This window comes from Ranitomeya imitator, chromosome 2, assembly GCF_032444005.1.
Source record: "Ranitomeya imitator isolate aRanImi1 chromosome 2, aRanImi1.pri, whole genome shotgun sequence".
NCBI classification, from domain to species: domain Eukaryota; kingdom Metazoa; phylum Chordata; class Amphibia; order Anura; family Dendrobatidae; genus Ranitomeya; species Ranitomeya imitator.
Window position 1 is genome coordinate 354210297 of NC_091283.1, and position 24539 is coordinate 354234835.

At 47.9% G+C, this 24539-nt stretch overlaps 2 protein-coding genes and 1 long non-coding RNA gene across 3 annotated transcripts in view; 2 read left to right on the top strand and 1 right to left on the bottom strand.

Moving 5' to 3' along the window:
* Positions 1-9870: 9870 nt before the first annotated feature.
* Positions 9871-10359, top strand: LOC138663773 (uncharacterized). Its single transcript, XR_011318235.1, has 3 exons — positions 9871-9986; positions 10071-10157; positions 10321-10359. It is a non-coding gene; the product is annotated as an uncharacterized lncRNA (long non-coding RNA).
* A 3697-nt stretch (positions 10360-14056) lies between these two features.
* Positions 14057-15818, bottom strand: LOC138663769 (uncharacterized). Its single transcript, XM_069750109.1, has 2 exons — positions 15248-15818; positions 14057-15096 (listed from the first exon to the last, which is right to left on the bottom strand). Exons 1-2 carry the CDS (start codon positions 15592-15594, stop codon positions 14211-14213), a joined length of 1233 nt encoding a protein of 410 aa, XP_069606210.1. The 5' UTR covers positions 15595-15818; the 3' UTR covers positions 14057-14210.
* Positions 15819-16394: 576 nt separating this feature from the next.
* LOC138663768 (oocyte zinc finger protein XlCOF8.4-like) overlaps positions 16395-24539 on the top strand; it is a 45192-nt gene continuing 37047 nt past the window's right edge. Inside the window, exon 1 of the mRNA XM_069750107.1 lies at positions 16395-16454. The gene's annotated coding sequence lies outside the window, so the exon portion shown is untranslated. The remainder of the gene's footprint in view (positions 16455-24539) is intronic.

Below are 24539 nucleotides of genomic sequence, written 5' to 3' on the forward strand. Positions count from 1 at the left end.
GCAGAAAACGCAGGTCCTTTTTTTGGTGCTTTTTTGGTGCGTTTTTTGATGCGTTTTTTTATGCAGTTTTCTATGCAGAGTCTGTGTGTTTTCTAGGAAGTTTTTTAGGGTTAAAATGGCTGAAAATACCCTAACCCTACCCCTAACCCTAACCCTACCCCTAACCCTACCCCTAACCCTACCCCTAACCCTACACCTAACCCTACCCCTAACCCTAACCCTATTCTAACCTTAGTGGGGAAAAAAAAAAATTCTTAATTTTTTTTATTGTCCCTACCTATGGGGGTGACAAAGGGGGGGGGGTCATTTACTATTTTTTTTATTTTGATCACTGAGATAGGTTATATCTCAGTGATCAAAATGCACTTTGGAACGAATCTGCCGGCCGGCAGATTCGGCGGGCGCACTGCGCATGCGCCCGCAATTTTGCAAGATGGCGGCGCCCAGGGAGAAGATGGCCGGACGGACACCGGGAGGCCGGGTATGTATAAGGGGGGGGAGATGAGGGCACGGGGGGGCGTCGGAGCACGGGGGGGGTGGCATCGGAGCATGGGGGGGTGGGATTGGGGCACGGGGGGCAGCCACACTGCAGCGGTTCTGCACCACAAACCGCAGTAAAACCCGCAGATATATTTTTCATCTGCGGGTTTTACTGCGGGTTTGACCTCACAATGGGGGTCAATGGGTGCAGAACCGCTGCATTGGAAACAGCTGCGGACCCGCAGCGGGAAAATCGCGGCGATTCCGCATGAAAAAAAGGATGGTGTGAACATGGCCTAAATCCGCCATAAATCCGCAGCGGTTTAGCACTGCGGATTTATCAAATCCGCAGCGGAAAAATCCGCAGAGGACCAGAATACGTGTGCACATACCGAAACCCTAACCCTAGCCCTAACCCTACCCCTAACCCTACCCCTAACCCTACCCCTAGCCCTAACCCTAACCCTAGCCCTAACCCTAGCCCTACCTCTAACCCAACCCCAGCCCTAACCCTAGCCCTAACCCTACCCCTAACCCTACCCCTAACCCTATTCTAACATTAGTGGAAAAAAAAAATTCTTTATTTTTTATTGTCTCTACCTATGGGGGTGACAAGGGGGGGGGGGGGTCATTTATTATTTTTGTATTTTGATCACTGAGATATAATCTATCTCAGTGATCAAAATGCACTTTGGAACGAATCTGCCGGCCGGCAGATTCGGCGGGCGCACTGCGCATGCGCCCGCCATTTTGGAAGATGGCGGCGCCTGTTATGGCTGGCAATCAGGCAACACAGCGTGCAGTAATCAGCGCACATACAGAGATCTGGCAATAACCAAAAACAATAGGACGAGCTCTGAGACGTGGAATCTCTGTAGACTGCAGTACCTGATCTATCCTCACACAACTATAAGCAGCAGTGGATTGCGCCTATAACTACCTATGCAACTCGGCACTGCCTGAGGAGCTGACTAGCCTGAAGATAGAAATACAAGCCTGACTTACCTCAGAGAAATACCCCAAAGGAATAGGCAGCCCCCCACATATAATGACTGTTAGCAAGATGAAAAGACAAACGTAGGAATGAAATAGATTCAGCAAAGTGAGGCCCGATATTCTAGACAGAGCGAGGATAGCAAAGAGAACTATGCAGTCTACAAAAAACCCTAAAACGAAAACCACGCAAAGGGGCAAAAAGACCCACCGTGCCGAACTAACAGCACGGCGGTGCACCCCTTTGCTTCTCAGAGCTTCCAGCAAAAGTTAATAGCAAGCTGGACAGAAAAAACAGAAAACAAACTAGAAGCACTTATCTAGCAGAGCAGCAGGCCCAAGGAAAGATGCAGTAGCTCAGATCCAACACTGGAACATTGACAAGGAGCAAGGAAGACAGACTCAGGTGGAGCTAAATAGCAAGGCAGCCAACGAGCTCACCAAAACACCTGAGGGAGGAAGCCCAGAGACTGCAATACCACTTGTGACCACAGAAGTGAACTCAGCCACAGAATTCACAACAGTACCCCCCCTTGAGGAGGGGTCACCGAACCCTCACCAGAACCCCCAGGCCGACCAGGATGAGCCACATGAAAGGCACGAACAAGATCTGGGGCATGGACATCAGAGGCAAAAACCCAGGAATTATCTTCCTGAGCATAACCCTTCCATTTGACCAGATACTGGAGTTTCCGTCTAGAGACACGAGAATCCAAAATCTTCTCCACAATATACTCCAATTCCCCCTCCACCAAAACAGGGGCAGGAGGCTCCACAGATGGAACCATAGGTGCCACGTATCTCCTCAACAACGACCTATGGAATACATTATGTATGGAAAAGGAGTCTGGGAGGGTCAGACGAAAAGACACCGGATTGAGAATCTCAGAAATCCTATACGGACCAATAAAACGAGGTTTAAATTTAGGAGAGGAAACCTTCATAGGAATATGATGAGAAGATAACCAAACCAGATCCCCAACACGAAGTCGGGGTCCCACACGGCGTCTGCGATTAGCGAAAAGCTGAGCCTTCTCCTGGGACAAGGTCAAATTTTCCACTACCTGAGTCCAGATCTGCTGCAACCTGTCCACCACAGAATCCACACCAGGACAGTCTGAAGACTCAACCTGTCCTGAAGAGAAACGAGGATGGAACCCAGAATTGCAGAAAAATGGAGAGACCAAGGTAGCCGAGCTGGCCCGATTATTAAGGGCGAACTCAGCCAACGGCAAAAATGACACCCAATCATCCTGGTCAGCGGAAACAAAACATCTCAGATATGTTTCCAAGGTCTGATTGGTTCGTTCGGTCTGGCCATTAGTCTGAGGATGGAAGGCCGAGGAAAAAGATAGGTCAATGCCCATCCTACCACAAAAGGCTCGCCAGAACCTCGAGACAAACTGGGAACCTCTGTCAGAAACAATATTCTCAGGAATGCCATGTAAACGAACCACATGCTGGAAGAACAAAGGCACCAAATCAGAGGAGGAAGGCAATTTAACCAAGGGCACCAGATGGACCATTTTAGAAAAGCGATCACAGACCACCCAAATGACCGACATTTTTTGAGAAACGGGAAGGTCAGAAATGAAATCCATCGAAATATGTGTCCAAGGCCTCTTCGGGACCGGCAAGGGCAAAAGCAACCCACTGGCACGTGAACAGCAGGGCTTAGCCCTAGCACAAATTCCACAGGACTGCACAAAAGCACGCACATCCCGTGACAGAGATGGCCACCAGAAGGATCTAGCAACCAACTCCCTGGTACCAAAGATTCCTGGATGACCGGCCAGCACCGAACAATGAAGTTCAGAGATAACTTTACTAGTCCACCTATCAGGGACGAACAGTTTCTCGGCCGGACAACGATCAGGTTTATTAGCCTGAAATTTCTGCAACACTCTCCGCAAATCAGGGGAGATGGCAGACACAATGACTCCTTCCTTGAGGATACTCGCCGGCTCAGATAACCCCGGAGAGTCGGGCACAAAACTCCTAGACAGAGCATCCGCCTTCACATTTTTAGAGCCCGGAAGGTATGAAATCACAAAATCAAAACGAGCAAAAAATAACGACCAACGGGCCTGTCTAGGATTCAAGCGCTTGGCAGACTCAAGATAAGTAAGGTTCTTATGATCAGTCAAAACCACCACGCGATGCTTAGCACCCTCAAGCCAATGACGCCACTCCTCGAATGCCCACTTCATGGCCAGCAACTCTCGGTTGCCCACATCATAATTACGCTCAGCAGCAGAAAATTTCCTGGAAAAGAAAGCACATGGTTTGAACACTGAGCAACCAGAACCTCTCTGTGACAAAACCGCCCCTGCACCAATCTCAGAAGCATCAACCTCGACCTGGAACGGAAGAGAAACATCAGGTTGACACAACACAGGGGCACAGCAAAAACGACGCTTCAACTCCTGAAAAGCTTCCACGGCAGCAGAAGACCAATTAACCAAATCAGCACCCTTCTTGGTCAAATCGGTCAATGGTCTGGCAATGCTAGAAAAATTACAGATGAAGCGACGATAAAAATTAGCAAAGCCCAGGAATTTCTGCAGACTTTTTAGAGATGTCGGCTGAGTCCAATCCTGGATGGCCTGAACCTTAACCGGATCCATCTCGATAGTAGAAGGGGAAAAGATGAACCCCAAAAATGAAACTTTCTGCACACCGAAGAGACACTTTGATCTCTTCACGAACAAGGAATTAGCACGCAGTACCTGGAAAACCATTCTGACTTGCTTCACATGAGACTCCCAATCATCTGAGAAGATCAAAATGTCATCCAAGTAAACAATCAAGAATTTATCCAGATACTCACGGAAAATGTCATGCATAAAAGACTGAAAAACAGATGGAGCATTGGCAAGTCCGAACGGCATCACCAGATACTCAAAATGACCCTCGGGCGTATTAAATGCCGTTTTCCATTCATCTCCCTGCCTGATTCTCACCAGATTATACGCACCACGAAGATCAATCTTAGTAAACCAACTAGCCCCCTTAATCCGAGCAAACAAGTCAGAAATCAATGGCAAGGGATACTGAAACTTAACAGTGATCTTATTAAGAAGGCGGTAATCAATACACGGTCTTAGCGAACCATCCTTCTTGGCTACAAAAAAGAACCCTGCTCCCAATGGTGACGACGATGGGCGAATATGTCCCTTCTCCAGGGACTCCTTCACATAACTGCGCATAGCGGTGTGTTCAGGTACGGACAAATTAAATAAACGACCCTTAGGGAATTTACTACCAGGAATCAAATCGATAGCACAATCACAATTCCTATGCGGAGGTAGGGCATCAGACTTGGACTCTTCAAATACATCCTGAAAGTCCGACAAGAACTCTGGGATGTCAGAAGGAATGGATGACGAAATAGACAAAAATGGAACATCACCATGTACTCCCTGACAACCCCAGCTGGTTACCGACATAGAGTTCCAATCCAATACTGGATTATGGGTTTGTAGCCATGGCAACCCCAACACGACCACATCATGCAAATTATGCAGTACCAGAAAGCGAATAACTTCCTGATGTGCAGGAGCCATGCACATGGTCAGCTGGGCCCAGTACTGAGGTTTATTCTTGGCCAAAGGTGTAGCATCAATTCCTCTCAACGGAATAGGACACCGCAAAGGCTCCAAGAAAAATCCACAACGTTTAGCATAATCCAAATCCATCAGATTCAGGGCAGCGCCTGAATCCACAAACGCCATGACAGAATACGATGACAAAGAGCACATTAAGGTAATGGACAAAAGGAATTTGGACTGTACAGTACCAATAACGGCAGAGCTATCGAACCGCCTAGTGCGTTTAGGACAATTAGAAATAGCATGAGTAGAATCACCACAATAGAAACACAGTCTGTTCAGACGTCTGTGTTCTTGCCGTTCTACTTTAGTCATAGTCCTGTCGCACTGCATAGGCTCAGGTTTACTCTCAGACAATACCGCCAGATGGTGCACAGATTTACGCTCGCGCAAGCGACGACCGATCTGAATGGCCAAGGACATAGACTCATTCAAACCAGCAGGCATAGGAAATCCCACCATTACATCCTTAAGAGCTTCAGAGAGACCCTTTCTGAACAAAGCCGCTAGTGCAGATTCATTCCACAGAGTGAGTACTGACCACTTCCTAAATTTCTGACAATATACTTCTACATCATCCTGACCCTGGCATAAAGCCAGCAGATTTTTCTCAGCCTGATCCACTGAATTAGGCTCATCGTAAAGCAATCCCAGCGCCTGGAAAAATGCATAAACATTACTCAATGCAGAATCTCCTGGTGCAAGAGAAAACGCCCAGTCCTGTGGGTCGCCGCGCAAAAAAGAAATAATAATCAAAACCTGTTGAATAGGATTACCAGAAGAATGAGGTTTCAAGGCCAAAAATAGCTTACAATTATTTCTGAAGCTCAGGAACTTAGTTCTGTCACCAAAAAACAAATCAGGAATCGGAATTCTTGGTTCTAGCATCGATTTCTGATCAATAGTATCTTGAATCTTTTGTACATTTACAACGAGATTATCCATTGAGGAGCACAGAGCCTGAATATCCATGTCCACAGCTGTGTCCTGAAGCACTCTAATGTCTAGGGGAAAAAAAAGACTGAAGATAGAGCTAAGAAAAAAAAATGATGTCAGGATTTCTTTTTTCCCTCTATTGGGAATCATTGGTGTGGCTCCTTGTACTGTTATGGCTGGCAATCAGGCAACACAGCGTGCAGTAATCAGCGCACATACAGAGATCTGGCAATAACCAAAAACAATAGGACGAGCTCTGAGACGTGGAATCTCTGTAGACTGCAGTACCTGATCTATCCTCACACAACTATAAGCAGCAGTGGATTGCGCCTATAACTACCTATGCAACTCGGCACTGCCTGAGGAGCTGACTAGCCTGAAGATAGAAATACAAGCCTGACTTACCTCAGAGAAATACCCCAAAGGAATAGGCAGCCCCCCACATATAATGACTGTTAGCAAGATGAAAAGACAAACGTAGGAATGAAATAGATTCAGCAAAGTGAGGCCCGATATTCTAGACAGAGCGAGGATAGCAAAGAGAACTATGCAGTCTACAAAAAACCCTAAAACGAAAACCACGCAAAGGGGCAAAAAGACCCACCGTGCCGAACTAACAGCACGGCGGTGCACCCCTTTGCTTCTCAGAGCTTCCAGCAAAAGTTAATAGCAAGCTGGACAGAAAAAACAGAAAACAAACTAGAAGCACTTATCCAGCAGAGCAGCAGGCCCAAGGAAAGATGCAGTAGCTCAGATCCAACACTGGAACATTGACAAGGAGCAAGGAAGACAGACTCAGGTGGAGCTAAATAGCAAGGCAGCCAACGAGCTCACCAAAACACCTGAGGGAGGAAGCCCAGAGACTGCAATACCACTTGTGACCACAGAAGTGAACTCAGCCACAGAATTGACAACAGGCGCCCGGGGAGAAGACGGACGGACACCGGCAGGATCGGTAAGTATGATGGGGTGGGGGGGAACACGGGGGGGGGAATCGGAGCATGGGGGGGTGGATCGGAGCGTGGGAGGGGTGGAACGGAGCACGGGGGGGTGGAACGGAGCACGGGGGGTGTAACGGAGCACGGGGGGTGTAACGGAGCACGGAGGGGGGTGGATCGGAGTGCAGGGGGGGTGATTGGAGCACGGGGAGGGTGATTGGAGCACGGGGGGAGCGGACAAGAGCACGGGGGAGCGGAGCACAGGACGGAGGGGAACCGGAGCAGTGTACCGGACAGATCGGAGGGCTGGGGGGGCGATCGGTGGGGTGGGGTGGGGGCACATTAGTGTTTCCAGCCATGCCCGATGATATTGCAGCATCGGCCATGGCTGGATTGTAATATTTCACCAGTTATAATAGGTGAAATATTACAAATCGCTCTGATTGGCAGTTTCACTTTCAACAGCCAATCAGAGCGATCGTAGCCACGGGGGGGTGAAGCCACCCCCCCTGGGCTAAACTACCACTCCCCCTGTCCCTGCAGATCGGGTGAAATGGGAGTTAACCCTTTCACCGGATCTGCAGGGACTCGATCTTTCCATGACGCCTCATAGGCGTCATGGGTCGGATTGGCACCGACTTTCATGACGCCTACGTGGCGTCAAAGGTCGGGAAGGGGTTAATTAAATAAAAACACAGGTTGTTGGGATAGTTTATTAGACAGGTAATCCACCTGAAGACCCTCGCTCTGTAAAAAAGGTAAAATAAAAAAAACAACAATATCCCATACCTTCCGATGATCAGTCTCGTCCCATGCTGTAAATCCATCTGAAGGGGTTAACTAATTTTACAAGCAGGAGCTCTGCTAATGCAGCTGTGCTCATGCCAGTAAAACCCCAGCGAATGAATGGAAAGTAGGTCAATGACCTGTAGTTACCTTCAGTTGCGGTGAGGCGCCCTCTGCTGGATGTCCTCATATGAACTCGAGCCTGGGAACTTTTCAGAATATTTTCCCACGCTCAATGCACGATAAGTGTGTGCCAAGCCTTACTGCAATCTTTGGGAGGCAGAATGAACAAATCAACCACATGGCTCCACTCCATACACGTCACACACATGACTCCGCTCTGTACACCTTGTACAAATGCGGCTCCGCTCCATACACCTCTTACACACATGGCTCCGCTCCGTACACCTCGTACACTTGCAGCTCCGCTCCATACACCTCGTACACTCGTGGCTCCGCTCCGTACACCTCGTACACACATGGCTTCGCTCCGTACACCTCGTACACACACGGCTCTGCTCCATACATGTCACACACATGGCTCCGCTCCGTACACCTCGAACACACACGGCTCCGCTCTGTACACCTTGCACACACGGCTCCGCTCCGTACACCTCGTACACACACGGCTCCGCTCCATACACGTCACACACATGGCTCCGCTCCGTACACCTCGTACACACACACGGCTCTGCTCCATACACGTCACACACATGGCTCCGCTACGTAACCTCGTACACACAGGGCTCCGTTACGTACACCTTGCATACACGCGGCTCCGCTCTGTACACCTCGTACACACGCTGCTCCGCTCCGTACACCTAAGGCTACGTTCACATTAGCGTCATGCGACGCTGCGTCGTCGACGCACGGCAACGCATGCGTCATGCGCCCCTATCTCTATCATTGGGGACGCATGCGTTGCGTTGTCGTGCGTTTTCGGTAAAACGCACGACGCATGCGTCGTTTCACCGCACCTGGGTGGCGTCGGAGACGCTACATGTAGCATTTTTGTAGCGTCAAAAAAACGCGCGCGTCGCACTTGCGTCGCTCGTGCGTCGTCAATGCGTTACAATTTCCCATTGAAACGTATTGACGACACACTTGCGTCGCGGGTGTGCGTTTTGTGTGCGTTGTGCGACGCATGCGTCGTTAGATGAAAAGAAACAAAAAAGTGTCTAGACAGTGTCTAGACAGTGCAAACAGTGAGAAAAACATCCCCCATATATAAAGAAAATGTTGGATTGTTTGTCACTTCTGCTGCAGGCTACACTACAGAGTACATCTACTCCTACTACAGTCTTCTCATCCGCTGTCCAGAGATGTAAGTATAGAATGATTCTCTGCATTTTCTAGATGTTTTTTAAAATTATTTTTGCAAGTTGGGTTTTTATATTCTGCACTGTGGTTAAAGATATTGTGGTATTTTTAGTCTGGTTGTGATGTATGGCGTTGTATAGGATGGCGTTTCATTGCCTGCGGCCTAGATTATTGTTCTTTCTAGGATAGATTTTTCGTTTCCATTTTTTGGTTTGGTGGTGTTTTTTTAATTCAGTTGTGATGTTTTATTCTTGCGTTATATGATGGCGTTTAATAGTCTCCGGCCCTGTCGGTTTTATATTAAAGTATGGTAGTATAGAATGATTCTGCGCCCTTTTATTACATTTATTAATTTTTTATTGCAAGATGTGTATTATGTTCTGCACTGTGGTTGTGTAAAGACATCGTTGTATGTTTATGGTTGTGATGTATGGCGTTGTATGGCCTTTTATTGTCTCCGTCCCTGTCGGTTTTATTGTAAAGTACGGTGTGTTATTAATGTTTATGCCCTTACTTTTTGTGTGTTGTTACTTAAAAAAAAAATATTGTGTTTTTTGTGTTGCTCCGTTCATTCTGTACTTTAAAAAAAAAAAAAAAAAAAACCTTTTTTGGGATTACTACATAGGGTCTGTTGTAGATTAGTTTTCTTATCTTTAGGCTTTTGTACTCTGCCATTGGGTTGTCTCTGCCATTGTTTCTTTAATCTAATCAATGTGGCAGTGTTGTTTGCTCAGCGTTAGTTCAGTTGGAGTGCAATGTTCTTGGTGGTTTAAATGAATATTTTTTTTTTTTTTTTTTATATATTGCTGGATTGTGCATAGGAGCATAGGATCAATGTTATTTTGTTCTTTATTTCAGATTTGCATTATTAGTCATGGCCAGCGGCACTGATTCCAGCAATACCCCACCGCTGAGGAGTCCGGTGAGTACATGATCTACTATTGCTTACTATATTCGCTGTCATTTGTAGATGGGTCACTCAACTTTTTGGTAAACTATTTTGCAGGCTTCTTCAAGTGAGGAGGAGAACCAGGAGGAAGAGAGGGAGCAGCAGCAGGGACCACGGGGCCAAGCTGTGGTTGCAGGACGGAGCGTAAGTATTTCTTTCAAACCTATAATTTTTTTATTTTTTTTTATTTTTTGCGGGTATGGGGGGTGGTGGGAGGTTGTGGTGTTGTGTGTAGTAGGTGGCGGTGGAGGAGGTAGGGACAATTTTTTTTATCTTTCAAACATTAATATTTTCTATTTTTTTTTAGGTTTCACAACGGGCCCTGGATGAGCCACTTAATATCGACCTTATGGTGGCATCAATAGAAACACGGGGCCCGTTGTGGGACAGCCGTGACCCCCAGCACGCGGACCAGGGCATATTGCGGCGTCTGTGGTTGGAGGTGGCACAATCGCTGTGGGATGGCTTCGACAGCGCTTCCTCCAAGGCTAAAGCTAGTTTCCGTAAGTATTTCCAAAATGCTGCTGTGACCCATCATGCCAGGATTACACAACCGTCTGTGATGTCTTCTATTGGGATTTCACACGGTTGCGTAATCGTTTTCAATATATTATCTAAAACCTTTTTTATTTTTTATCTTTATACACAGTTAAACAATTGAAGACCAGATGGCGCTCCATGAAGGACCGCTTCCGGAGGGGCCTGAAAAAGGAGGGACAGACTCGTAGTGGTGCTGCCGCTTCAAGGACCTCGGTGTACAAGTATAACCGTATACTGCAGTTCTTGCGACCGGTCCTTGAAAGCAGAGAGTAAGTATAGTACCTATGCACACACCTAGTTTTTACAACATAGATATTCACATACTACATTCCAGCCACGTAGCTTCTTGCCCAGCCATTTATTTTGGCAAGTCCCAAGTATAGAAATGAAGAAAAAAAGGCAAGTTCACCGAGGTGTGAAAAGTAAAAAATACATACTTTTATCCACTTCAATCATAAGCAGAGGATGAAACATCAGCACAATGCAATAGACACTATGTACGCGTTTCAGGTGACAGGGAACATCAGACCTGAAACGCGTAGATAGTGTTTTTATTGTATTGTGCAGATGTTTCATCCTCTGCTTTTGATTAAAGTGAATTTTGTTTTTACTTTTCACACCTCGTTGACCTTGAATTTGTAATTCATTTCTGGTCTTCTCACACTTGACACAGCGGCTCCCTTCTGGGATTACTACAATGGTGAGCTTGACTTGTAGCAATTTCACTAAAATCTGAAGTATACATAAAAATAGTAGATTGTCCAAGCCCAGCCAATATTTCATAGTGGAGTAGTATATTGCCCATCCAGGTGTATCCACGATTTTTTATACACAAAAAAGAAAAATATAATAGATACGGCATACATTCTACTGCAAGGCAGGTTATGTTCCCATGGTTGCTCAGCTCGCAGGACCTGTGATGACGCCTCGGTCACATGACCGTGACGTCATGGCAGTTCCAACGTAAGCATAATTGTCTGGCGTTGCAAACCACAACCTTGGTTGACTATTTAGAAATACCTTTTTTTTAATATTGATGGTGCATATGCAGTGTCAATATTAAAAATAGTTTAATATTTATGGCGGCAATGGATACCTGGCGGTAAAGTTTAATGACGCATGTGAAATGTGATATTTTGTATACTAATGGTTTCCTTATGTTTTCACAGAACACACAGCAGCACCCGCGAGACTGTCCGACCCTCTGGAGCGGTCCTTTGTGAAGCGCCATCTGAACTGTCGCAGCCATCCCACAGCGAGAGCAGGTCTGCACCAACACAATCTGGCGAACCGGCAGCCGGTCCATCAGATGTTCCCCTGGCCGAGGCCTCTGGCGTTCCTTCCTTTGGGTCTTCCCGACAGCGTCAGCGGGCCTCGGACAGGGCGCCCATGTCCGAATTTTTACATCTGAGCACCGTATTTCAGAATGGTTTCAAGGCGCTGTACGATAAAATGTGCAATATCGAACGGCGTCTTGAAAACATCGAAACGGATCTCTCGAGGCCGGCCAAACATTTTTTTAGTGCCATTCACAACGGCATGGTTGAACATCTTACGCCGGAACTCCAGATTTCATTCATGCAGGGCTGCAACAATTTATATGTCAGTGCTCTGCAGCAGGCTCGGGTCATGCAGTCAGCGACAAATATGCCCGCAGTACTATCGCTGGCTGCCATGACTCCGACTCCTGCTGCAGAGCACCACCACAGAGCTCCGCGTGCTGAGGGCCACCACCACCGCCACCACCACCACAGAACAGAGCCCCAAAGTTCTGAGCCTGACAGGCCTTCAAGGGGACACAGACGGGGTGCCGACCCACACCCAGAGGGAGAGAGGAGGAAAAAGAAGAAGAAGCGAACGACGACAACAACAACCAGTACGTCCTTGGCTATGGCTGCTCCCCTAAGTACCACCAGAAAACACCCCGGGTCGACCCGGAGCACACCAAGTACCCAGGCTGGGTCTACACGGAGCACACCCAGTACCCAGCCTGGGTCAACGAGGAGTACACCATCAACACAGCCTGGGTCGACCCGGAGCCGGAGTAGCCAGCCAAGGACACTGGTCGTCCCTCCTCCTCCCTCACCTGCTACTTTCCACGTCTCACCACCATCCACTTCCTGGATTGATGTCGGCATCCCGTCTAGTGTGATAGAGTATGCTGCTTCCTCCCCCTCGTCCTCCTCCTCCTCCTCGGTCTCCTTTACACCCCAAAAAACTGTGGGATATGAATCCCCTTTAGTTGCAGATATTGGTACCCCATAAAAACATTTTCCCCAATTTTATTTCTGTACCCTAAATAAATTTGTTATATTTTTTCAAAAAAAATTTTGTTTTTATTGTCTCAAATAAAGTTTGCACCAAATCACACCTTGCGCCGTACACACAAATCTTGTCTTTGTAACACCTGATGTGCAATGTGTGACAATATTGTATCACTTTGTTATTTCCTTTTTTTATAGGGCTGTCGCTCATTGTACTCAGATGTTACAAACACAAACAGCATTGCTCAATATGTCAAGTTTTTTACAATGTACCATCACACAACGATTTCAGTATAGATAAAGTTGGTTTCTTCTGTGTAACCAACGTTATCTTTTCTGAAATCGTAAAACGATTGAGCCCCTGCTGTGAGTTTTTTGGTGTCAGCGAATGATTTGGAATTTTTTTTGGACTGATCACACGCTGTCATTGTTGGATCGGCGAGTTTAGACCGATCCAGCGATGTCTTTGTTTTAAACAAGGGAATATTGGGTTACTAGCGCACTGTTTTAAACACTCAAATAAAAAGTGAACAATACCCCTCAAATATAAAAAGGTGTCTACCACGTCCCTCGCCGTCATCTTTCCGCACTGACACTGTGATTAACGCCCGTAAAGCTGAGCACACCGTTGACTTAATAATAAACGCTGTGCTGTGCTTTAGGGCTGCCACAGTACGGGAAGTTGACGGCGATGGACGTTTCACACACCGGAGTGTAAGGGTTTTTGGTAATTTTTAAAATTACATTTACAATGGTAAACATCGTGAGTGTGGCAAAGCGCTTTTACCCAGATTACACGGGACTTGCTCTTTTTTGGTCGCTGGAGAGCTGTCTGTGTGACAGCTCTCCAGCAACCACGCGACAACTAAACAACGATCTCGATCCAGTCGTATCACTGGTCGGTATCGTTGGATAATACTTTTATTAATGTACCTTAAGATTATTGGTCAGGTGAGGTGGAAGCAATGTTCACAGTGTCGCCACTATTTGACTCAGGACGATTTCTACCATCCTGAGTACAATAGTGTTAACTCTGTAGAGTTTTGCAAACATGATCGTCTCCCTCCTTGTCAAGCCAGGTTCCATATGCAAATAGTCTGCAGGATTAAAAATGCTTGACAAGGTGGGAGCCAATCATGTTATTATACGTCAAAACTATGGAACACACAAATTTTGTGTGACACACATTACTTTCAATATTGGATTTTACAATTCTATTATTACTATGAAAAAACGTATAGGAGATTTGTTTGGTGAAAACGGAAAGGCACAAGAACTTTATTTCAAAACACAACGCATTAGAAAATCAGGGGACATTATAACAATAACCAAACATAGGATGGTTAAATGACATGGACTACACGGTGTTTACATGACATCATAACACGAAGAATTAAACCATTTGATCTTGCCATGAAACACGCCCAACATCTGAAACAAAGTATGCAGCAAATTGGTCCCTCATATGAGCAATCTCCACAGTTGTCCGCAGAGGATGAGCTTGGTAATCAGGCAATGGATTTGGAATGGGTTCATCAAGTTCCACGTTGACTCTCTCTTTATCAATAATAAAATTGTGGAGAACCACACACGCCTTCACCACCTCATCCACTGTCTCAATTTTCAAATTTATGGCGGATCCTAAGATACGCCATTTGGAGACCAGGATGCCAAAGGCGCACTCCACAGTTCTTCTGGCCCTGGACAGTCTGTAATTAAATATAGTTTTGGTGTGGTCCAACCCACGACTTGAGTAAGGTTTAAGTAGGTTGCCACTCATTTGAAAAGCCTCATCACCAACAACAACAAATGGCAGGGCCGGGCCGTCGGTGTTGGGAAGAGGTCGTGGCTGGGGGAAATTAAAATTGTTATTGTACAATCTTCGGCCCATATCAGACTCCTTAAATGTCCGTGAATCATTTGCACGACCAAAAGCTCCAATGTCCACAGCGATAAACCTGCAGTCCGCACCTGCAATTGCCATCAGCACGGTGGAAAAGTATTTTTTATAATTAAAAAAAAGAGATCCACTTCTTGAAGGCTTGGTAATCCTAATGTGCTTCCCGTCCACGGCTCCAATACAGTTAGGGAAAGAACACACTTGTTCAAATTTTTGGGCGTTGGCAAGCCAGATTTCTCTTGTAGGGATGGGTAAAAATTCCTCCCGGAGGTTGTCCCACAATGCGCGGCAAGTGTCGGCAATAATCCCAGACAGTGTGGAGACTCCAATCCGAAACTGGAAATGCAGTGATCTCAATGTCTCTCCGGTAGCCAGGAAACTGACAAGAAGATAAATAAATAAATATAATTAATTAAATTGGTATGAAAGAATTTTTCATTTTTAATTACAATCCCCCACCCCACAAAAACAAAACACGTTACTTTAAAAAATGGCAAGAACATATAAATCCTTCACATTCCATTACGTACCGTAGAGTCACCAGCAGACGTTCCTCAGGGGAAATCGATTTACGGAGCTGCGTGTCCTGCCTGGAAATGGTTCCTTCCACCAGACGCAGCAGATATCGGAAGCTGTCTTTTGACATCCTGGTGTATTCGAAGTATTTGTCCTGGTTCTCATTTAATTCGCCAAACAGACACTGGTAGGCTCCACGACTCTCTCGGACTTCCACTATAGGGTGTAGCCAAAAACGCCGACGAATCCTTCTCCGTAGTTTGTCTCTTCTCCTCTGTTCATGACAGGCAAAAGCATAAGCTATAGCAAGGGCTAATTCCAGCTGAAAAGTGAGGTAGATACTCTCCATGGGACGATCCATCTTGATGCTCTATGGTTGGAAATAATGTATGCCGGGGTATATATACCACTATTACATTAATACCCACCCCCATCTACCCATTGGTGGCATTATCGATTGTCTAGACACTAAACCCACCCTCTTCTATTCATTGGTGGTGTTATCTAGTGTCTAGACACTAAATTGTGTGTAAAGATCTAATCAGTGTTTGACAACGCATGCGTCGTAAAACGCTGCGTTTTTTGTATAAACGCACCAAAAACGCACCAAAAACGCTGCGTTTTACGACGCATCCGTCCGACGCTTGCGTCAAAAAAGGTGCGTTTTTGCGTGCGTTTCCAAAGCGTTGTGCGTTGCGTCGGCGACGCTGCGTCGCATGACGCTAATGTGAACGTAGCCTAATACACACGCAGCCCCACTCCATACACCTCGTACGTACACGGCTCCGCTCCATACACCTCGTACACACACGGCTCCGCTCCATACACCTCGTACACACACGGCTCTGCTCCGTACACCTCATACACACGCGGCTCTGCTCCGTACACCGTGTACACACAAGGCTCTGCTCCGTACACCTCGTACACACGCGGCTCTGCTCCGTACACCTTGTACACACACGGCTCCGCTCCATATAACTGATACACGTGGCTTCACTCCGTACACCTCGTACACATACGGCTCTGCTACATCCACACTGTAAACCCCTCTGAGTCCTGACCCCACACATAAACTTCCCCTCATCCAGCACCATGACAACCAGCACAGTACACTGAGGCCCCTGATCATGTGACCCCTGACTCCTCCCCTCCTATGACCTCATCACAGGTCCTGTGCACACAGAGCAGCCATATATGTGGTGTGCGGCTCTGCAGGTGGAGGTAGGTGCTTAGTGACCACTAGTACATCTTTATACTGACCTGAGATACAGGAGAATGACATCCCACCACAGGTGACAATCCTGTAGCTGGCAGATATACACTTTAGCTGACAACTTGCTGCATCAGCCATGATTATTATTATTTATATAGCACCATTAATTCCATGGTGCTGTACATGAGAAAGGAGTTACGTACAGGGTTATAGATATCGTTTACAGTAAACACGTTTACAATGACAGACTGGTACAGAGGGGAGAGGACCCTGTCCTTGCGGACTTACATTCTAAGGGATAATGACAGAAGGTCGGGGGTGTGGCAGCTCTGGTGGTGGTGAGGCGGCAGCTCTGGTGGTGGTGAGGCGACAACTCGGGTGGTGGTGAGGCGGCAGAATGGTTATTGCAGGCTGTAGGCTTTCCTGCAGAGATGGGTTTTCAGGTTCCGTCTGAAGGGTCCGAGGGTGATGGATAATCGGACATGTTGAGAAGAGGAATTCCAGAGGATGGGGGATATTCAGGAGAAATCTTGGAGGTGGTTGTGTGAGGGAGAGTAGGAGGTCTTGGGAGGATCAGAGATTATGTGAGGGAAGGTTTTGGGAGATTAGTTCAGAGATATAGGGAGGGGACAGGTTGTGGATGGCTTTGTAGATCAATGTTAGTAGTTTGAACATGCAAATTGCCTCTTCAGAGAAAAAGAGGACTTAAACTCTATAGCACCACCTGTTGCAAGTAGCGATCCTACAAGTCTCAATCAACTCTTTAACGAGTCGTGCAATATGACTTAAGGTACCGTCACACTATGCGACGCTGCAGCGATACCGACAACGATGTCGATAGCTGCAGCGTTGCTGTTTGGTCGCTGGAGAGCTGTCACACAGACAGCTCTCCAGCGACCAACGATCCTGAAGTCCCCGGGTAACCAGGGTAAACATCGGGTTACTAAGCGCAGGGCCGCGCTTAGTAACCCGATGTTTACCCTGGTTACCGTTGTAAATGTAAAAAAACAAACACTACATACTTACATTCCCGGTGTCTGGTCAGGTCCCTCGCCTTCAGCTTCTAGCACTGACTGAGCGCCGGCCATAAAGTACAGCGGTGACGTCACCGCTGCACAGCGTGCTTTACGGCTGACCGGCGCTCACCAGTCAGTGCGGGAAGCTGAAGGCGAGGGACATGACCAGACACCGGGAATGTAAGTATGTAGTGTTTGTTTTTTTACATTTACAACGGTAACCAGGGTAAACATCGGGTTACTAAGCGCGGCCCTGCGCTTAGTAACCCGATGTTTACCCTGGTTACCAGTGACGACATCGCTGAATCGGCGTCACACACGCCGATTCAGCGATGTCAGCGGGAGATCCAGCGACAAAATAAAGTGCTGGACTTTCCCCAGCGACCAACGATCTCCCAGCAGGGGCCTGATCGTTGGTCGCTGTCACACATAACGATTTAGTTAACGATATCGTTGCTACGTCACAAAAAGCAACGATATCGTTAACGATATCGTTATGTGTGACGGTACCCTTAGGATAAAAGCCAAATTAGTATCTCAATTCGCAGACACGGTGTTTCGGGCTGTTGGCCCTCATCAGTGCGAAGCATGAGAACTAATTTGGCTAGGTGAGAGGCTCTGGACTGAGGTCTAAGGGGTATCGTTTCTCCTTATGGAGAGTGACATACCATCTCTGGCTTGTCAAGGTAAGGAGGCTTATTCGCCGTGAAATGCTCCTCTGGGAAATATAATATGCAAATTGCCTCTTCAGAGAAAAAGAGTAGTTTGAACTGAATTTGTTGGGGAATTGGGAGCCAGTGGAGGGATTTGCAGAGAGGAGAAGCAGGGGAGTAGCAAGGAGAGAGGTGGATTAGCCGAGCAGCAGAGTTGAGGACAGACTGGAGTGGTGCAAGAGAGTTAGCGAGGAGGCCACAGAGGAGGGTGTTGCAGTAATTGAGGCGGGAGATGATGAGGGCATGCACAAGAGTTTTGGTAGATTGTGGGCTGAGGAAGGGACGGATTCTGGCAATATTTTTGAGTTGGAGGTGACAGGAGGTGGCAAGAATTTGGACGTCCGATTTTAAGGACAGGGCAGAGTCGAGAGTTACCCCGAAGCAGCGGATTTCAGGTGCGGGAGAGACCGTGATGCCGTTTACCAAAATAGACAGATCAGGTAGGGGGGATACGCGAGATAGGGGAAAGATGATGAGTTCGGTTTTGTCTACATTGAGCTTTAGGAAGCGAGAGGTGAAGAAGGAGGATATAGCTGACAGACACTCCAAGATTCTGGCCAGCAGAGAGGTGACATTTAGGCCAGAGAGGTAGATCTGAGTGTCGTCCGCATACAGGTGGTACTGGAAGCCATGGGACTTTGAGTTGTCCTAGGCCAAGGGTATAGATAGGAAAAAAGTAGGTGCAGTAGGACGGAGCCTTGAGGGACTCCAACAGAGAGAGGGTGGGATGAGGAGGTAGTGTGGGAGTGGGAAACGCTAAGGCCGGCGTCACACTAGCGAGTTTTATGGACGTATGAGCGCAGAAAATACGTCCAGAAAATACGCATTGCACATGGCCCAATGATTCTCTATGGAGCAGCTCCTATCTCCCGTATATTACGCATCCATAATATACGGTATGTTACGGGCGTAGAAAATCGCAGCATGCTGCGTTTGTCACCGTATTGCGCAAAAAATACGCTAATGAAAGTCTATGGGGGCGAGAAAATTATGGATTACACACGGACCATGCGTGTGATTTGCGAGAAATACGCAGCGGTGTTCTATAGAAAAGCCAGCAATTCAGCGCGGTGTACAGTAAAATCACACTGATAGAATAGGAAGAATAAATGTGTACACATGGTATATATATATATATATATACACATACAGTATATGTCAGTGAGACATATATATATATATATATTGTGACAAAACACTCTGGGATCGCCTTTGCTGGGGTCAAAGGCCACGTGGTTTGTGCATTGAATCTGAGGCGTACAGCAGGTTTTCTGAGCAGGCTGACCTCAGGTCAGATTTATTAATGTGAAAGCAACATGAACAAAACAAAACATAAAAATAAATCCTAGCCTGTCCGGCACTAACTAAACAAATACGTTGCTATCTCAACAACTGGGGGGCTTCTCCCACCCAGCTAACATCACACAGATCTTGAGCACAGCTCTCACTCACGTTTGTCACACACAGGCAGGCAATCTGTGTGCCCCAGGCTGACGCTGGAAACCCCCAGCTGGTCATCTTTTATTCCTGCAATCATTAACCCATTAGCACCCTGAAGATACTGAGTGGCCTAATTCACATAGGACAAACACCTGGGCGAGATATACCTGCCTCCAACTACCACACCAGCATGAGTCTTACATATCCCCCCCCCCTTGCTCAGACCACTCCGGTCAAGCAAGAACACTCTTGAAACAGTGCACTCGGGATAGTGCATCGGCGTTCCCCATCTGCACCCCAGGTCGGTGCTCCACCGTAAAAGAGTAAGCCTGCAGGGCAAGGAACCACCGGGTTACCCGACTATTACGGTCTTTGTGGAGGTGCATCCACTTGAGAGGGGCATGGTCTGTGACCAGCCTAAACTTCCTACCGGCCAGGTAATAGTTGAGAGAGTCGAGAGCCCATTTAATGGCTAGGCACTCTTTTTCAACCACCGCATACCTCTGCTCATGTACATTCAGTTTCCGACTGAGATAGAGGACCGGGTGTTCGACTCCGTCCCTCACCTGGGAAAGTACAGCTCCGACACCAGTATCAGAGGCATCAGTTTGTACCACAAACTCGCTGCTGAAATCAGGAGTCACTAGTACGGGCTGAGAGCACAAAGCCCGTTTCAGGCTGTGGAAGGCCTCTTCAGCAGCTGAGGTCCATTTTACCATGACGGAACCCTTCCCCTTGGTAAGATCCGTCAAGGGAGTAGCCATGGCTGCAAAATTGGGTATGAACCGGCGATAATAGCCGGCAATCCCCAGGAAAGCCTGTACTTGTTTTTTGTTCACTGGTTGTGGCCAGCCCTGAATTGCCTGTATTTTGTCGATCTGGGGTTTAACCACTCCTCGGCCAATCACGTAGCCCAAGTATCGGGCTTCTTCAAGCCCGATGTGGCATTTCTTGGGGTTTGCCGTTAAACCTGCATCTCGCAGGTCATCAATCACCGCTTGTACCTTCTGGAGATGAGTTTCCCAGTCCATGCTGTAAATTACGATGTCATCCAGGTAGGCAGAAGCGTACTGTCTGTGAGGCCTCAAGACTCGATCCATCAATCTCTGGAACGTTGCGGGAGCTCCGTGAAGTCCAAACGGCATATAGACATACTGGAACAGACCTTCCGGTGTAGCAAATGCCGTCTTCTCTCTGGCCGCCTCGGCCAGAGGAATCTGCCAGTACCCCTTTGTTAAATCCAGGGTCGTAATGTATCGGGCTTTACCAAGCCGGTCGATCAACTCATCGACCCGGGGCATAGGGTACGCATCAAATTTAGAAACTGCATTCAGTTTCCTAAAGTCATTACAAAACCGGATGGAGCCATCCGGTTTAGGTATCAACACAATTGGACTGGAGCAGGCGCTGTGCGACTCCTAAGTCCAACATTGCCATCACTTCCCGGGAGACGGCTTCACGGCGGGCTTCCGGAATCCGGTAGGGCTTCACATGAACAGTGACGCCAGGCTCTGTGACAATCTCATGTTTCACCAACTTAGTCCGGCCAGGTTTTTCGGAGAAAAACTGTCGGTTCTGTAACAAAAATTGCTTAACCTCAGATTTTTGTCGTTCTGAGAAAGTCTCGGCAACCTGCACTTCCGGTACAGTAGGTGAACAAACCGGACGGGGCAGATCCGCCGTTAGGGCAGAGCGGTCTTTCCAGGATTTTATCAGATTCACATGATAAATCTGTTCCGGTTTTCTCTTACCCGGCTGGTACACTTTATAGTTCACTTCACCAACTCTTTCTCGGACCTCAAATGGGCCCTGCCATTTCGCCAGGAATTTACTATCCACGGTAGGGATTAGGACCAACACCCTATCGCCGGGTGCAAATGTACGGACCTTAGCGCCTCTATCATAACTTTGCCTCTGGGCTCCCTGGGCCTGTAACATATGGTCCCTAACAATGGGCATGACAGCGGCAATACGATCCTGCATTTGTGTTACATGGTCGATCACTGTTTTAAAGGGAGTGACTTGACCTTCCCAGGTTTCTTTTGCGACGTCCAGCAGTCCCCGGGGACGACGGGCGTACAACAGTTCGAAAGGCGAAAACCCTGTGGAAGTCTGGGGAACTTCCCTAATGGCAAACAGCAAATAGGGTAACAAGTAATCCCAGTTCTTCCCATCTTTGTCTATCGCCTTCCGGAGCATCTGTTTTAAGGTTTTGTTGAAGCGCTCAACCAGGCCATCTGTTTGAGGGTGATAGACAGACGTACGCAACGGGTCTATTTGTAAGAGCCTGCAGAGCTCCTTCATTACCCTCGACATAAAGGGAGTCCCCTGGTCGGTGAGTATCTGTTTTGGAATTCCCACCCGACTAAACACTTGTACCAATTCCTTGGCGATCGTCTTGGTAGCTGTGTTACGCAAAGGGACGGCTTCCGGGTAACGAGTGGCATAGTCCACAATGACGAGGATATGTTGGTGCCCACGTGCGGATCGGGGAAGGGGCCCAACCAAATCCATCCCAATTCTCTCAAAATGGACCCCGATGATAGGAAGGGGTACCAAAGGGCTACGGAACTGAGATTTAGGGGCCGCGATTTGGCACTCTGGACAGGACTCACAATAGTTACGCACATCATAATGTATTCCAGGCCACACAAAACAATGCAATATCCTTTCTGTGGTTTTCTGTACCCCCAGATGTCCGTGGGCCAAATCCAGTACCTTCCGCCGATAAGGTTTGGGTACCACTAACCGTTGCACTGTGTCTTCCCCTTTTTTTTTCTACCTGGTAGAGCAAATCATTTTCAAGAACCATATACGGGTACGCTAGCCTAGTGTCAGGTTCTACGGGTACCCCATCTATCATTTTTACATTTTTCCTAGCCGGAGTCGGGGTAGGATCTTTCATTTGCTCGCTGTGGAAGTCATCCACCTGGACTCCCAATTCTGGCAGGCAGGGTGCCGGATGGCTGTCTGCCTCCGCCTCTCGCTGAGGTTCCTCAGTTTCCTCCGTTTCCCCCGCCATGACGGAGAAGGGGTACTGAAGGTTAGATTCACTAACCTCCCCAGCAACATCTTCCTGTGGGGTCTCCTCTAGGGACTCGGGACCTCCAGATGGCATGGGAGAAGATTCACGGGTACAGCTACCGTGAAGGAGCAACTGATTCTCCCACAACTGCCAGAAATAGGGAAAATCCCTGCCCAAGATTACATCCTGTAACAATGTGGGAACGAGTCCCACTTTGTGCTGCACTGACCCATAGGGAGTAGAAATCCATATGACAGCTGTTAAGTACGAGCGGGTGTCACCATGCACACACGTCACAGAAAACTTGTCAGACGGACCAGACGGAAGTGCCACCAGACTAGCTTTCACCAGAGTCACCACACTTCCAGAGTCTAGTAATGCCACAACATTTTTCCCATCAACAGATAATTCACACAGGTGTTTCGCTGTATCATTTTGACCCGCATTCACACTCACTAGCTGTGTAACCAAAGACATGCGTTTTCTAGAGTCTATAACGTCGCACTGCATGGGTTCAGCGGTAACAGGACAGTTCTCAGAAACATGACCCTTCTCATGGCAGCGGAAACACCTAACAGGTCCCCTACTAAGACCACCGTCCCATACTCTTGGTCTCGGAGTGCGAGCAGTCCCGGACTCCTCCCCCACAGTTTTAAGCGATTTTCCTTCACCCGTGGTCCCTGGAACAGTCTTACCGGTTCCACGAGGAGGAGGCACAGACCGGGGGTTGGCGGTGTCGTCAGGAAGTCCTTCTGCCACGGAATAACGCTCGACCAACTCCACAAGTTGATCCGCTGTCGTGGGATTTCCTTGGCTTACCCATCTTTTCAGCGCTGGGGGTAGTACTCTCAGGTACTTGTCCAGGACAACCCACTGGATTATTTCGGGTATTGTCAGTACCTCAGGTTGCAGCCATTTCTTTAAGTAGATCAGGTCGAACATCTGAGACCGCGCCGGTTTATCTTGCTGGTATGTCCACTGATGTACCCTCTGTGCCCGGACAGCCGTCGTCACACCCAGCCGGGCCAGGATCTCAGCTTTCAGTTTCTCAAAGTCCTGAGCGACCTCCGGGTCCAAATCATGGTAAGCTTTTTGGGCCTCGCCGAAGAGAAACGGGGCAATCAAATCGGCCCATCGTGCCTTCGGCCACTTCTCTCTCAATGCCGTCCGCTCAAACGTTGTCAGGTATGCCTCGACGTCATCTTCTGTAGTCAGCTTTTGCCAGTATCGACTCACATGGATCCTTCTGGACTCTGCTTCCGGGTCAGCGTCAGGCATGCTCACCAGGCGCTGCGCCACCTGTTGGAGAAGTTGGTGGTCTGCAACCGTCATGTCCACTAACTCCTTCAGCTGTGCGGCCATCAAGCGATTAGCTTTGTGCTGTGCGGCAGTGGCCTGCTGCTGTACGGCAGTGGACTGTACTAAGGCTTTCACCACGTCTTCCATGCTGTCGCCTGTGCCACGGTATGCCCGCATTCTCCACCACAATGTGACAAAACACTCTGGGATCGCCTTTGCTGGGGTCAAAGGTCACATGGTTTGTGCATTGAATCTGAGGCGTACAGCAGGTTTTCTGAGCAGGCTGACCTCAGGTCAGATTTATTAATGTGAAAGCAACATGAACAAAACAAAACATAAAAATAAATCCTAGCCTGTCCGGCACTAACTAAACAAATACGTTGCTATCTCAACAACTGGGGGGCTTCTCCCACCCAGCTAACATCACACAGATCTTGAGCACAGCTCTCACTCACGTTTGTCACACACAGGCAGGCAATCTGTGTGCCCCAGGCTGACGCTGGAAACCCCCAGCTGGTCATCTTTTATTCCTGCAATCATTAACCCATTAGCACCCTGAAGATACTGAGTGGCCTAATTCACATAGGACAAACACCTGGG

Bases quoted from the DNA above. Each gene is read 5' to 3' on its own strand.
- LOC138663769 (XM_069750109.1), bottom strand. From the start codon at position 15,594: ATGGATCGTCCCATGGAGAGTATCTACCTCACTTTTCAGCTGGAATTA. The intron at 15,097-15,247 runs GTACGTAATGGA...TCTTCTTGTCAG, and splicing joins CGTCTGCTGGTGACTCTACG to TTTCCTGGCTACCGGAGAGA.